Source organism: Nicotiana sylvestris, chromosome 10 (genome assembly GCF_000393655.2).
Source record: "Nicotiana sylvestris chromosome 10, ASM39365v2, whole genome shotgun sequence".
NCBI classification, from domain to species: domain Eukaryota; kingdom Viridiplantae; phylum Streptophyta; class Magnoliopsida; order Solanales; family Solanaceae; genus Nicotiana; species Nicotiana sylvestris.
In genome coordinates this window covers 23,543,553-23,560,954 of record NC_091066.1, presented here as the reverse complement: position 1 = coordinate 23,560,954, position 17,402 = coordinate 23,543,553, and the positions used below count along the sequence as shown (strand labels likewise).

The 17,402-nt window shown below is 41.2% G+C and overlaps 1 protein-coding gene across 1 annotated transcript in view; it reads right to left on the bottom strand.

Moving 5' to 3' along the window:
- Positions 1-7,880: 7,880 nt before the first annotated feature.
- The window catches only part of LOC138879093 (uncharacterized), a 29,777-nt gene continuing 20,255 nt past the window's right edge, over positions 7,881-17,402 (bottom strand). The window contains exon 10 of the mRNA XM_070158669.1: positions 7,881-8,488. Coding sequence (XP_070014770.1) covers positions 7,881-8,488 — 608 coding nt within the window. The remainder of the gene's footprint in view (positions 8,489-17,402) is intronic.

Here is a 17,402-nt window from a genome sequence, read left to right as displayed (position 1 = left end):
AAGGCATCTTGTACTAGATCCATAGCAAAAAACTGAGCCTTCCCCTGCTCGAACATCCAACTGGCGACTAACACCGCCTACCATACAAAGCCTCATAAGGAGCCATCTGGATACCCGACTAGTAGCCGTTGTTGTAGGCAAACTCTGCTAAAGGCGAAAACTGATCCCACGAGCCTCCAAAGTCAATGACACAAGATCGGAGCATATCCTCCAAAATCTGAATAGTCCTCTCGGACTGCCCGTCCGTTTGAGGATGAAATGATGTGCTCAACTCAACCCGTGTGCCCAACTCTCGCTGAACTGCTCTCCAAAAATTTGAGGTATACTGTGTACCTCGATCCGAAATGATAGACACGGGCACACCATGAAGACGAACAATCTCCCGGATATAGATCTCAGCTAACCTCTCAGAAGAATAGGAGACTGCCACATGAATGAAATGTGCTGACTTGGCCACCCTATCAACAATAACCCACACTGCGTCAAACTTCTTCTGAGTCCGTAGGAGTCCAACAATGAAGTCCATAGTGATACGCTCCCACTTCCACTCAGGAATCTCAATCTTCTGGAACAAACCACCGGGCCTCTGATGCTCGTACTTAACCTGCTGACAGTTCAAGCACCGAGCCACATATGAAACAATATCTTTCTTCATTCTCCGCCAGCAATAATACTGCCGCAAATCCTGATACATCTTAGCAATGCTCGGATGAATAAAGTACCGGGGACTATGGGCATCCTCTAAAATCAACTCTCGGAGTCCATCCACATTAGGCACACAAACTCAACCCTGCAATCTCAAAACTATGTCATCACCTAAGGTAACCTGCTTGGCACCTCCATGCTGCATCGTGTCTCTAAGGACACAAAAATAGGGATCATCATACTGCCGATCACGGATACACTCCAATAAAGAAGAACGAGCGACCGTGCAAGCTAACACATGACTGGGCTCAGAAACATCCAACTGATTGGACAAAGCCTGAACATCCAAAGCAAGCGGTCTCTCATCGACTGGAATATAAGAAAGGCTGCCCATACTGGCTGACTTCCTACTCAAAGCATCGGCCACCACATTTGCCTTTCTCGGATGATATAAGATGGTGATATCATAGTCTTTTAACAGCTCCAACCACCTTCTCTGCCTCAAATTCAACTCATTCTGCTTGAACAAGTACTGCAGACTCTTGTGATCCGTGAACACCTCATATGCCATGCCATACAGATAATGCCTCCAAATCTTCAATGCGCGAACAATGGCTGCTAACTCCTAATCATGAACCGGATAATTCTTCTCATGAATCTTCAACTGCCGTGAAACATAGGAAATGACCTTGCCATCATGCATCAACACTGCACCAAGTCCAATATGAGATGCATCACAATAAACTATATATGGCCCTGAGCCTGTGGGCAAAACCAACACCGGTGTCGTAGTCAAAGCTGTCTTGAGCTTCTGAAAGCTCGCCTCACACTCGTCCGACCACCTGAACTAGGCACTCTTCTAGATCAACCTGGTCATCGGGGCTGCGATAGATGAAAGCCCCTCCACTAACCAACGATAGTATCCTGCCAATCCCAAGAAACTCTGGATCTCTGTAGCTGATGCTGGTCTAGGCAAGTTCTTGACTGCCTCAATCTTCTTCGGATCAACCTGAATACCCTTTGCTAATACACCATGACCCAGGAATGCAACTGATCTCAACAAGAACTCACACTTTGAAAACTTAGCATACAACTGACTATCCATCAGAGTTTGAAGAACCACCCTAAGATGTTGCTCGTGCTCTTCCCGGCTACGAGAATAAATCGAAATATCATCAATGAAGACTATCACGAACGAATCCAAGTAAGGCCTGAACACTCGGTTCATCAAGTCCATAAAAGTTGTTATGGCACTTGTCAACCCGAATGACATTACCAAGAACTCATAATGCCTATACCGAATGCGGAAAGCTGTCTTAGGGATATCGAATGCCCTAATCCTCAACTGATGGTATCCAAATCTCAAGTCAATCTTCGAAAATACCTTGGAACCCAGAAGCTGATCAACCAAATCATCAATCCTCGGTAACGGATACTTATTCTTGATTGTAACCTTGTTCAACTGCCGATAATCAATACACATTCTCATCGATCCATCCTTCTTCTTAACAAACAACACCGGCGCACACCAAGGCGAAACACTAGGTCTGATGAAACCTTTTTCAAGCAAGTCTTGCAACTGCTCCTTCAACTCTTTCAACTCAGGCGGGGCCATACAATACAGCGGGATAGAAATGGGCTGAGTACTTGGAGCCAAATCAATGTAGAAGTTAATATCCCTGTCGGGTGGCATACCCGGCAGGTCTAAAGGAAATACCTCACAGAACTCACGAACAACAAGCACAGAGTCAATAGAAGGAACCTCGGCACTAGAATCATGAACATATGCTAAATAGGTCAAACACCCCTTCTCGACCATACGTCGAGCCTTCACATAAGAGATAACACTATGGGTAGAATGACCAGGAGTCCCTCTCCACTCTAAATAAGGTAAACCCGGCAAGGCTAAGGTCACAGTCTTGGCATGACAGTCCAAGATAGCATGGTAAGATGATAACTAGTCCATCCCCAATATGACATCAAAATCGACCATGTCCAGAAGTAACAAATCTACACGAGTCTCAAAACCCCCAATCACAACTATACAAAAACGATGGACTCGATCTACCACAATAAAATCACCTACCAGTGTAGACACATATACAGGAGCACTCAAAGAACCACTATGCATGACCAGATACGGTGCAAATAAGATGACACATAGGAGTATATAGACCTTGGGTCAAATAAAACTGAAGCATCTCTGCCACAAACCACAACAATATCTGTGATAACCGCATCGGAAGCCTCAGCCTCAGGTCTGGCTGGAAGAGCATAACATCGGGACTGGGCCCCACCACCTTGGACTACACCTCTAGGACGGCGTGCAACTGGCTGGTCTCCACCTCTAATGGTCTGAGCTCCACCTCTAACACCTCTACCTCCCCCTATTGCACCTCTACCCTCACACCTAGCTGGCGGAGCGGGCGGTAGAACACCTAGTGCCTGCACCATAGCACGGGAACCCTGCTGCTGTGATTGAGTACCCACTAATCTCGGACAAGCCCTCCAGATATGACCATACTCACCGCACTCATAGCATCCACCTGAATGCTGCGGCTGAGAAAACTAAGACTGACCCTGACAACCTGAATGACCACCCCGAAAACTCTAGAGCGGCGGTGCACTGATAGGAGTTGGTAGTGCACTGTAGGGCTGCTGATCAGAATACTGCATGTGAGAACCACGGCCACCTGAAGCACCGTGAGAAACCTGAAGGGTTGACTGAAAAGGCCTAGGAGGATGGCCTCTACCATACGAATCTCTGCCTCCAGACGAGGCTCCACTGAATCGGCCTGAATGACGAGACCTCTTGTCAAACCCCTAACCACCTCCCTGCGATAGAACCATATTAACTCTCTTGGACATAATGGCCGCCTCCTGGAAAGAAATCTCACTCCCATTCTCCTTGGCCATCTAAAGTCGAATAGGCTGGATAAGTCCCTTAATGAACCTCCTCACCTTCTCTCTCTCGATGGGAAGTATGATAAGAGCATGACGGGCCAAGTCGATGAATCTGGTCTCATATTGAGTAACAGTCATAGAACCCTGCTGGAGACGCTCAAACTGCCTCCGATAGATCTCTCTTTGAGTGATAGGGAGAAACTTCTCCAGAAATAGCTGAGTAAACTACTCCCAAGTCAAGACTGGTGACCCGGCTGGTCTAGCCAAACAATAATCTCTCCACCAAGCCTTGGCGGATCCAGATAAGCAAAAAGTAGCAAAATCGACCCTATTGGTCTCCATTATCCCCATGTTCTTGAGAGCCTCATGACAGCTGTCTAGATAATCCTGGGGATCCTCAAAAGATGCACCACTGAAAGTAGTGGCGAAGAGCTTGGTGAACTTGTCCAATCTCTACAAAGCATCGGCATACATAGCTGCTCCATCACCGGTCTGAGCTACCACACCTGGTTGAACTACTCCAACTGGCTGAGCTTCTAGAGTCTGAAACTAGGGAGCCATCTGCTTTGGAGTGCGAGTAGCTGGAGTCTGGGCTCCTCCTCCAGCCTGAAAGATGGATGGTGCTACAGGAAGCAAGCCTACCCGGGTGACACTCTCCATAAGTCTCACTAAATGGACTAGAGCATCCTGGAGTACTGGGGTACCAATAAACCCCTCTAGGACCTAAGCTGGGCCCACCGAACTGTCTAGGTTGGAACCTCATCATCAAAGTCAACCTGAGGCTCTGCAGCTGGTGCTATGGCTCTGGGCTAAGCTCTACCCCTACCTCGGCCTCTAGCACGGCCTCGGCCTCGCCCTCTGCCCCTCGTGGGAGATGCTGTTGGGGCCTCGGGCTACTGATCGGTGGATGAGAAAGCGGGTGTTCTAGCCATCTGCGAAAGAACAGAGTAAAATTCAATTAGCATTAAGAAACCAAACCGCATGACAGGAAAGAATAAATGTGAAGTTTTTCCTAACTCTGTAGCCTCTGGGGGATAAATATAGACGTCTCTGCACCGATCCCTCATACTCTACTAAGCTTGTCCGTGAATTGTGAGACTTATGTAACCTAGAACTCTGATACCAACTTGTCACGATCCGAATTTCCCAACCTCGGGAGTCATGATGGAACCTACTCGTGAAAGCTAGGCAAGCCGCGTAATATAGAATATCTAACTCTTTTATTTAGCCTTTTTAACAATTTAAATCAACCTGAGATTAACAATGAAATATCAAAGATAAATAAATACATGTGGAAGACTTAATATGATAACTTAGCCAAAACCAGTATGGCAATACCAACATACGTCTCTACCCGGAATCCGGTGTCATAATATCACGGACTGTCTACAAATACTATATACAAATGTCTGAAAAAAAAGTATAATCTGTCTCGTAGATAATGAAAACAGAATACATATAAAGATAAAAGAGAACACTGGGCCTACGGACACCTGCGGGACTACCTCTGGATCTCTAATTGGGCTGAAGGCAGCCACCCAATGCTACGGTCCACAAGCTACCGCTCCAGGATCTGTACATAGTGCAGAGTGTAGTATCAGCACAACTGACCCCATGTGTTGGTAAGTGCCTGGCTTAACCCCGGCGAAGTAGTGACGAGGCTAGGACTAGACTACCAAATAAACCTGTATAGTTATATAATATGCAGCGGAAAATAAAACAGGAATAAACAAGTAAAGATGGGATGGGGTACATGCTGTGGGGGAATATCAGTGCCAACAGTAAATTAAGAGAAAAGCATAAGAACAATTTAGAATTTACAGCAAAACATTAAGGAACTCGTAACCAATCTATGAACACTTCGTATTATCAATTGTTGCGGCGTGCAACCCGATCCCAAAATATAATAACTCTGTTGCGGCGTGCTACCCGATCCATATCATTTATCACTGTTGTAGAGTGCAACCCGATCCAATTATATTATTGTTGTGGCGTGCAACCCGATCCAAATATAATATTGTTGCGGCGTGCAACCCGATTCAAATCTAATATTGTTGCGTTGTGCAACCCGATCCAAATATAATATTGTTGCGGCATGCAACCCGATCCAAATATAATATTATTGCGGCGTGCAACCTGATCCACATATACAGTTCAACACCAATCACAACAAGAGTCCCGACAAGGGATCAATAAAGAAACAACATTGTACCGGCAAGGGAATCGACGATGTAAGTAAATATGTCACGGCAAGGGAAACTCAACTATAACAAAACTTGTTCCAACATCTAACTACCTCAACTAGCACCAATACCCAATCATAAGTAGTTTCGACGAGGATAATCATAATCCTTGGTCAACTCAGAGAATCAACAACTTAGGCATTCGTAGTATTTACTTAGAAAACAACAATTTCAATTTAAGACTCACGGTCATACTTGATACCAACATATAGATACTCGTCACCATGCCTATACGTCGTGCTCAACAAGTAACATGTAGCAAATAGGACTCAACTCCTAATCCCTCAAGCTAAGGTTAGACCAAACACTTATCTCGAACTTCCACGGCCAAATCAAGCCTCAAACACCACTTTTCCTTCAGAATTCGCATCCAAACAACTCGTATCTAGTTAAAATTAATTTAACAACATCAATAAATACTAAAGAATTCATACCCAATGCTCAATTATAGGTTTTCTATCATTTTTCCCCAAAAAGTCAAAAATCGACCCCGGGCCCGCTTGGTCAAAACACGAGGTTTGGACTAAAACCCGATCACCCATTCACCCATGAGCTCGAATATGTAATTAGTTCCAAAATCCGACCCCAAAACGAGGTCTAAATCCCAATTATGCAAAAAGCCCTAACTCTACCCAAATCCCTAATTTTCTACCCTTAAGAACATGATTTAGGCCTAGAAATATAATGGATGTTAATGGAAATTGAAGAAAATGAGTCTAAGATTACATACCTATGAATTTGTGGTGATGTTCTCTTTCAAAAATCGCCCAATTTGGAGCTTGGAAGAAGAAGTTATGAAGTTTTGGTTAAATCTCGTTTGGCTTCTATTTTAAAATCACTGGACAGACATTCATCGCATTCGCGATGGGTCTGTCGCGTTCGCGATGGGTCTGTCACGTACGCGATGGGTCAGGCCAATTAACCATCGCTTTCAAGATCATAGGCTCGCATTCGCGGATCTTTGACTCATCGAGCCTTCGCGTTCGCGGGTTAGTGGCCGCGTTCGCGTAGAACAAAAATGTGAATCCCTTACCCCAGGCCATTAGCCTACGCATTTGCAAGTGCCTGGATGCGTTCGCGAAGGATACTCCCCTCATAGCCTCGCGTTCGTGAAAAATAAACTGGCACCTGGGGAAATTTCCTTACGCGTTCGCGAGTGGGACCACGCGAATACGAAGAACAAAACCTCTGTGCATTGAGACAGAAAAAACCTACAACTTTTTCCAAGTTCAAAACCTTCCGAAACCCATCCGAAACTCACCCGAGCCCTCAGGGCTCCAAACCAAATATACATACTAACTCAAAAACATCATATGAACTTATCCGTGCGATCAAATCGCCAAAATAACCTCTTAAACAACGAATTTAGCATAGAAATCTAAGAAAATCTCAAAACTTTCAAAGTACGGATTTTTTACAACTACAGGTCCAAATTACCTCAAACGACTTCTGTTTCTTACCAATTTTCACAGACATATCTTAAATCACATATAAAACATGTACCAGGCTCCTGAAACAAAATACGGGTCCGATACCATCAAATTTTAAACACATTTCATTTCCAAAACTTATAAATAATTCCATAAAACAATTTTCTTTAAAAATTCTTTTCTCGGGCTTGGGACCTCGAAGTTCGGTTCCGGGCATACACCCAAGTCCCATATTTTTTTACAGACCCTCCGGGACCGTCAAATCATGGGTCCGGGTCCATTTACCTAAAATGTTGACCGATGTCAACTTAAATCCATTTTACAGTCAAAATTCATCATTTTTCACAGATTTTCACATAATGGCTTTCCGGATACGTGCCCAGACTGTGCGTGCAAATCAAGGTGATGCCTAAAGAGGTTTTTAAGGCCTCAAAATGTAGAATTTATTTTAAAACAAGTGATGACCTTTTGGGTCATCTCAATAGTCTATACCAGCCTATTGAGTGTATCCTTTAACAACTAATCTTGTGTTGTACCTTTATACACTACCATCTGCTCTATGTTTGACTTTGTACACCCATCTACACCCAATAGCCTATTTTCCCTTAGGTAAAGGAACCAGGTCCCATGTGTTATTAGCATATAAAGCTTCAAATTCCTATGTCATGGCATTCTGCCAGGCAGGATATACAACAGCTTCTTCATATGAAGTTGATTCTCTATCATTGCAAATATTCTCTATAATGTGCTGACTGTCAGGATGTAGGGCATCAGAAATAATGTGATTGTTATGGAAGAACATGGCATGTAGGGAGAAGTTAGTGTTGGATTTCAGATTTGGTATCTTGTAAACATAGTCATTCATATGTGAAGGTAGCTTATGTTCCCTATTGGATCTTCTAAAACCTAGTGGTTCTGCTAGTGACTGTTGGGGTGAGACCATGTCTTGTGATTGTTCTACTGGAACTTGTGGTTCATGTACAGAAGTTACAGGTGAGGGAGCAACAGGTGGTGTATTAAGGCTTGAAAAATTGGTGGCTTCCTGATTACTGGTGTTGTCACTGATGTTGTGAGACATATGAGTATTAATATGATTATGTGGATTCTCAATAAATGGTGCGATAGGAAAAACAGATGGAATGTCAGATATAGTAGAGTTAAGAGTGAAGGGAAAGACTGACTCATAGAAACAATCATCTCTGGAAATGTGTATTTTCTCAATGGCCAGACTTAGCACCTTGTACCCCTTTGTGCCAAAGGGATATCCTACAAATACATATGGAGTAGTTCTTGGTTCATGTTTATCTTTGAGAGGCTTTGGCACAGTAGAATAACATAGACACCCAAAACTCCTCAAGTGAGAATAATTGGGCTTCCTTCTATAGAAGTTCAAAAGGGCATTTGTTCTTTAGGGGAACAGTTGGAAGTCTGTTGATTAGGTATGTTGCTGTAAGTATACACTCTCCCCAATATTTTAATGGTAATTTGGATTGAAAAGCAGTGCTCTGGCTACTTCAAGGTGATATTTATGTTTCCTTTCCACCACCTCATTCTGTTGTGGTGTGTAAGGACAAGTCTTTTGGTGATTAATTCCTTTGGATTGAAAGAAAGAAGTTGCCTCATTGTTGGTGAACTCTAAACCATTATCATATCTTATACATTTAATAGTTGTTTTGAATTGATTTTCCACCATGTTTGCAAAAGCCTTTATTATTTGTAAGGCATTGCTTTTGCAGCTTAGGAGATGTGTCCAAGTAGACCTACTGTAGTCATCTACCAGAGTTAGAAAGTATTTGAAACTATTATGTGTGGTCACATGATAGGGTCCCTACAAATCCATATGGAATATTTCAAAGACTTAAGTAGTTTCAGTTGTTCATTGGGGAAAAGAAAGTCTAGATTGTCTGGCCATGGGGCAGATGTTGCGTATGAAAGGTTGTTTAACAGAAAAGGTTGCAGGTATAGGAGGAATCCCTCTCATTTTACTAAAGGGTACATGACCAAGTCTGAAATGCCACAACATATCTATGTCAACAGTAGGAGATGAATCAGAAACAAACCAGAATCACTGTCTTTATTTTTGTTGTTGCAAATGGAACTATTTACAATTGGAAATGAATTGTAAAGTGGGATAGACAGTGCACAGTATTTACATCATCAGTGTGAATAGAAAAATGTCACGGCCCAAAAATTCCTCCGAAGGAGTCGTGATGGCACCTAGTCTCTAAACTAGGTAAGCCTAACATAAACTGAAATAATATTGATATTTTCTAACTTTAAATGAAATTACTCTGAACAAATTACAATTCCCAAAACCGGTGGTACAAGTAACAAGACTTTCTAAGAGTAATTATACAAAATAAATACATTAGTCCTCCGAAACAAAAGGAACGAATGGAAATAAGTACAAATGAAGGTGACTACGAGGCCTGTGAATGCTGTAGCAGGTTTACCTTGAGTCTCGACTACAACGACCCGCACAGCTACTACCGATCAAATACCTGGATCTGTACACAAAAATATATAAAAGTGTAGTATGAGCATAACACGGTGGTGCCCAGTAAGTATCAAGACTAACCTCGATGGGGTAGTGGCGAGGAACAGTCCAGACACCTACTGGTCAAATAAATTGAACTAGATTTGATAATAAACTATCAACCTAGAAATGACATAGTAATATCAACAGTAGGAAAAGAACAAATTACAATTAGTAGAAACAATAAAGAGAAACACGGGTGGAAACAAAGATAACCAAATAATTTAACACCAACATAGCTGGGACACAGACAAGTAAAAATGTACTCAAACAAGGAAGGCGATGTCAGCTCAATAAACCATATCATTTCTGATGCACAATTTCCAGCCATCTCAAACTCGATGTCTCATATCATAACCCCAATTACCAAACTTTTAGCACACCCGACACCTTGTGCCCACATATTTCTATCTCTCTTTACACAACAACGTTCTCATGTTACTCATTACATATGGTCCATAATCAATGTAGTTAAGATGTTCAAAATGTCTCATTTACATAACATAAAGTAGAGTACAACTTCTTAGATAATTAGGAACTCAACAAGAAAGATGAAATTATTTTTATAAATCATTTGAATGATGAAAGTACATTTTCAATTAAAATACAACATCGAAAGAATTATTACCTTTATCAAGGAATTTAATAAATTAACTTAGTAAAAATTCAATTTCAAAGTAAAATACAACTTCAGATGGTTTAAGGATATTTAATCTAGTAATGAAATGAATAAAGAAAAATGAAATAATTTTTGAAATTTGAAATATTGAAAAATATGTATATAAATAGGGCGAAGTATTGAAAACACAATGGGGTTCCTTCACAAAGGATCACAGTGGTAAAGGAATCTGAAAAGTTAAAATACTTGAATTGGTAACAACAAATAAACATAGCAAACAGAAAGTGCACGGCATCAGCCTTCATGCTTTTACTCCCGTTCTCACCATAAGAATCAATATTCTATTTTATTCTTTCTTGTTGCAGGCGTGCAACCCGATCCCTTTTCAAATATTACCGTGGTGGCGTGTCACCCGATTCCATTTCATATATCACCGTGGCAGTGTGGCACCCGATCCCATTTCATATATCTTGTTGCAGGCGTGCAACCCGATCCCATTTCATATATCTTGTTGCAGGCGTGCAACCCGCTCCCATTTCATATATCTTGTTGCAGGCGTGCAACATGCTCCCATTTCATATATCTTGTTGCAGGCGTGCAACCCGCTCCCATTTCAAATATCACCATGGCGGTGTGCCACCCGATCCCATTTACAAATCAACATCAATCATAAAAGAATCCCGGCAAGGTAACAAGAGTATAACAACAACATCCCGGCAAGGAAAACAATATCATAAGCAATAACATCCCGGTAAGGGAACAATAGTATAACAACAATACCCCGGCAAGGGAAACAATATCATAAGAAATAACGTCCCGGCAAGGGAATCATCAAGTACATAATAAGGGTCACGGAAAAACCAAGAAGCACAATAACCTCAATAAAACAACAAACATAATAAGCACGTGATAACCACACCGGTAACCACAACAATTGGACATGCAACATATTTACACGAATTCATAGAGGAACTCACAATCAAGAAGTATCAAAACAATAAGGAAGGCAATCACTTCAATTAAGGCAATTAAGGGTCAAGGAAATACGTAAGAATTAGAGGAAAGCTAGCAACGTCATATGGAGCATATAGAGGAAATTTAAGCAATTAGGAAACTTATTCATAACGGAATACTTCCCACATAATGAACATAAGGGCCTAAAAAACCTAAAGTCAAATTTCCCACAAATAAGTACGAGCAGACACTCGTCACCTCGCATGCACGGACTACAAATAGCATATAAACTCAAATCCTAAGGAAAAGTCCCCCACACAAGGTTAGACAAGAATTAGCTTAATCCGGCCAATTCAATACTAAATTTAGCTTTTCCTTTACCAATTCATCAATGCTCGGCTCAATCTAGCCAAGGACAATTTGAATACATCTAACAATGCAAGAGAAAATAATTCCAATTTACAGAACTATGATTCTTATACGATTTTTAAAAAGTCAACAAAAGTCAACTCCCCGGGCCCGAACCACAGAACCCGACAAAATTTACAAAAAATCGAATATCCATTCCGATACGAGTTCACAAATACAAAAATTATCCAAATGTGATATCATTTGGTCCTTCAAATCATCATTTTACATTTTTGGAAGATTTCATAATTTTTTCCAAATTCCATCCCAAATCACGAATCAAATGATGAATTCAATGATAGATTCATGTATTCTAGCTAAATCTGAGTTAGAATCACTTACCCAGATGAATTTCTTGAAAAACCTTCGAAAAATCGCCAAGATTCGAGCTCTCTATGTCAAAATATGAAATAAAACTCTAAACCTCTTATTTATAGTGCACCTCCCAAATTTCCATCACTGCTGACCGCACAAAAACCACCGCTGACCGCGGAGAATGTTGAATGCAGTGACATGCTTTAGTATTTTGACCATAACTTTCTCTATAGATGTCCAAATTGTTATTTCTTTATCTTTATGGAAACTAGACACGAAAGGCTACAACTTTATTTTTTGAATCATCTAAAATTCCTTGTATCTCAAAAGATATAACCTTCCGAAGTTGGACCAGCGATCCTACAGAACATCTTGATGTGCGGCCGCACACCAAATTGTGCGGTCCGCACTCCCAAAAGTGCCAGAACCATCTCAGAGTACCAAAATGCCCGAATTCGTTAAATATTCATCTCGAAACTCATCCGAGGCCCCCGGAACCTCAACCAAATGTACCAACACATCCTATAACATCATACGAACTTAGACCCACTCTCAAATCAATTCAAACATCGCTAAGACCACGAATCAGATGCCCAAATGCATGAAATCACTATGAACTTCGAGAACCTCTAGAATTGTAACCAAGCGTCCGAACCATATCAAATCAACTCCAAATGACACCAAATTTTGCAGGTAAGTCCCAAATGACATAACAGAGCTGTTCTAACTTTCGGAATCGCATTCCGACCTCGATAACATAAAAGTCAAGTATGGGTCAAACCTCTCCATTTTCCAAACTTCAAGTTTTCCAACTTTCACCAGAATGCAACAAATTTCCCTACGGGCCTCCAAACCCAAATTCGAACATACACCTAAGTCCAAAATCACCATACTAAGCTACTGACATCATCCAAAACTTATTCCAGAGCTGTTTACTCAAAAGACAAATTCCGGTCCAATTCTCTCCGCTTAAACTTCCAGAACTATATTCCTTATTTCCAATTCGACTCTGATTCATCCAAAAACTGAATCCAACCATGCACACAAGTTAATATACATAAAGTGAAGCTTCTCTTGACCTCAAACTGCCGAACCAGGCACAATTGCTCAGAACGACTAGTCGAGTCGTTACATCCTCCTCTACTTAAACATACGTTCGTCCCCAAACGTGCCCGGAGTCGTTCCAAAGCCATTGAATCACTGCATGAGATCCTTATATATACACCCAGGGGTGATTCCCCATCACCCAACCCATGCAGAACTGACAATGCCACTTAAGTGAAGGTCTTAGATCCTCTTTAGTCCATAACCTTAGAATAGTAACCTCAACATCTGAAATTCATCATAGGATCCAAATTCCACGTCATCACACTGAACACACCCAAACAAGCTGAATCGAGCAACAAATTCCAATCCAGAATACAATCACATGATGTTCCACACAACTCACATACTCGAAGCAATAACCTCTGATCACCATAGCTTCTCAAATAACATCCTGGATGCCGGTAATATACTTCACATTGAATAAAACCTTATTTCGGACTTCCATAACACTGCACATGATAAAGAAACATGCAGGAACTCATAGCCGCCCATAAAGTCAACAAGTTAAGAAGCTCTCTCGCCCGTCAAGGGCCATCACCCAAATCTTAGCAGAACACCCTCATACTTCCAAACGCTCCTCACACCCGATACCATAGTACTAATATCAGGTCTAAGAACCTCATCTCAGCCAATACAAGCAACCCAACTAACAGATCATCACGAAACCACACGGATTCTCACATTACACAATTCGTACACCAAACAAACAATAACACAATTATGCAGCACAAGTAAAGAGAAGCAAATTATAAGAATTATCTAACGAGTACAACATGCGTAACAACAGAAGTGTAGTTCTCATCAAAATGGTTCCACAGAGGAAAAATAGAACACCAAATAAACACAAGGAAATGGTATCTCATATAACATCCGTTGTGGCATGTAGCCCGCTCCCAAATACTCATCGAGCCAAAATGCTCTGGCTCACTGATCATATGAATATTGATATCAAGTACAACAAAGTGCAAAAATAAAATTGTGGGAAAAAGTGAATAGATGTAATAAGACAAAAAGAAACAAGTACAGTTGAGGTGCAATGAGCAATTAACATTAGGAGGGCTATCTCACCCATATCGGCATAAGGCTTGAACAGAATTACAACATGCGTTGAGAATAATCATATCGCCTCGCAGCTCATCACAACATAAGAGAGCAGCACATAACATAGGCCAGAGGCACAAATAATATCCATTCTGCCTGATAGCATAACCAAAATGGCAACCTTACAGGAGCACACAAATTTAACTTGATACAAGATACATATTCTCATTGAGCTTTCACATTGCATCAACCAAATCTTGATCCTTCCCAATTAGATAAATATGTTTCAAAAGGATCCACAATAACTTGTCAATAATACATGCTATTAATCATCCTATTCTATACATTTCTTCAAAATCCGCAAACAGGAAATAGTCCATATATGAGGGCATCTAGCTCCAAGCCTTAGGAATACCAGAATTTACATACCCATACTCAATTACGCAAATCAAATGGCTGATATAACACTTACACTCTCTCATTCCACTGATGCACTCATAAAGAGTTTCTGGCTGCGTAACAAAACATGAACCTCGAAAGCCGCAAAACCCAGTAATCACCCAACTCAAGCCGAGTCACACAGGTTGTCCAACCAAAGAGTGTTGCCACAAATGCCAGTAGAGAATTCCTATTCAAAGGTCCAATTACTTCATCTTTATGCTGAACCAATACCACAAAGTTGACCTATTTCTTCGGATAGTCAGATATGCAATAATTGCAATCAAAGTCCCAACATCGCCCCGTGCAAGATCTCAGAACTTGGTCATATACAAATTTTGGGAACCTACCGATACCACATATACACATACTTGACACCAAAATAGACGTAAATCTAACTCTGCAATCTGAATGACGCTGATGGACTCCTCCACTTGGCGTGAAGCCATAGAAAACAACATCTGATGATTCGCAAAACTAACCTTTAAAGCTCGTACAACACAAATCACAAGGCACTCTAATACCATTAGCTATCCCCAATCAACATCCACCTCGCATCCCTGCTACGATCTCGATGACTAGCCAACCAATTAAACCTTCCCAAGCTCGCACTCATCAATCAGATATCGAAACCGCTGCGTCTCCAAACGAACAACTGAATAGTCTCTCAATGCCTCTGTGTCTTCAGTCTGGACAACACGTCGAGGTTATGCCCGAGCATTCCTGACTCTTTCGTAGCCTGCCTGTAGCATCATGAACCACTAGCGCATAGCAGACACTGAGAGCGTAATATTCACACGAGTGGATGCAAAGGAACATAAGTTATATACTTTGAGCTGAATCAATATCGCACGATAAGGAATGAAAGAAGTGGAATTTCCTAATAGTTTTGTAGCCTCTTGAAGATAAGTACAAATGTCTCTGTACTGATCCGCAAGACTCTACTAAACCTGTTTGTGACTCGTAACACCTATGAACCTAGAGCTTTGATACCAACTTGTCACGACCCAAAAATCCCTCCGAAGGAGTTGTGATGGCACCTAGTATCTAAATTAGGTAAGCCTAACATAAACTGAAATAACATTGATATTTTTTAAATTTAAATTAAATTACTCTGAAAAAATTACTATTCCCAAAACCGATGGTATAAGTCACAAGACTTTCTAAGAGTAGTTATACAAAATAAATACATCACTGCTCTGAAACAAAAGGAACAAATGGAAATAAGTACAAATGAAGGTGACTCTGAGGCTTGTGAACGTTGTAGCTAGTTTACCTTGAGTCTCCACCATAACGACCCGCACAGATACTACCGATCAAATACCTGGATCTTGTCACGACCCCGGTTCGCCCTCCGTGAACCATCGTGACGGTACCTAGTCTCTTTGTCTAGGTAAGCCTAATTTGTGGAAGAAAAACCCAAAATTTTGAGGAAGTAAATAATTTAAAATAGAAATAAAGCAGTAACAGTGTTTAAATGTGCCGCTCAGCATACACCATGCTTAACTCTCAATACCAAAACATAAATCCAAGACCCGAAAATCCACGAATCACAAGCTAAGATCAATACTACATGGCTCTAACTCCGGAATGTCTAATAAGAAAAGAAAAAATACACAAGGGCTAAAATACAAAAACAGGGATAGAAAGGGACTTCTCGGTCTGTGAACGCGGCATATGTACCTCGAAGTCTCTAGAGCAGTTACCTCCTCAAGGATGATAGGCCTGAATAGTGGTACCTGGATCTGCAAATGAAAAACATGCGCAGAAGGGGCATGAGTACACCACAACGGTACTCAGTAAGTGCCAAGCCTAACCTCGATGGGGTAGTGACGAGGAAGGTCAGGGCCCTATTGAGGTTAAATAAAATATACAGATGACAGGATAAGATAAGTAGCGCAATTGAGAATCTACAGTAAGAATCTATACATGATAATAAGAGTACAATAACGGAAACATAGAAGAAGGCAAACCACAAGGAAGTACCACTCATAACAAGGATGATAACCGGGGATCTCTTGGTATCCTGAGGATCTCTTGGTATCCTCAATATATGCTAGGGATCCTTTGGTATCCCGAGGTTGGTATCCTCAATATATGCTAGGGATCTCTCGGTATCCCGCGGATCTCTTGGTATCCTCAATATAAGCTAGGGATCTCTTGGTATTCCAAGGATCTCTTGGTATCCTCAATATACGTTCCAAGGATCTTTTGGTATCTTGCACCTCAGTTCAGATCATAAATATGTACAGGGTATCTCCAGGGATGTCGTCCTATAGTCCCAAAGTAAAAAACACACGGTAGCAACACAAGAATACCCAATTAAGCTAAATTTCGTACCAAGTAAACAGTTAATTCTAGCCTAACATACTTCACGTAATGCAATTAAGGCAGTTTAAGCAAATAGGCAATTAAGTCAACTAAACATGCTTTTCTAAACTAGCAACAGGCTAAATTCACAAGTAGAATAAAACAGGAAAAAGAACTCAATTGAAATACTTAAGGAAAAATCGAATTTTCAACAATTAGCTCAAGTACGCGCTCGTCACCTCACGTACAAGGCATTTGAATTATCAAATATATCATATCCTAAGGAGAAGGTCCCCACACAAGGTTATACAAGCCACTTACCTCGAACCGACTTAAAATCAATCCGAAACCACGCTCTTGTCATGAGTACTCGACTCCAAATGGCCCAAATCTATTCAATTCAATTTCATAATGTAAATAACACTTCAAGTAACTGATTCTACAATTAAATT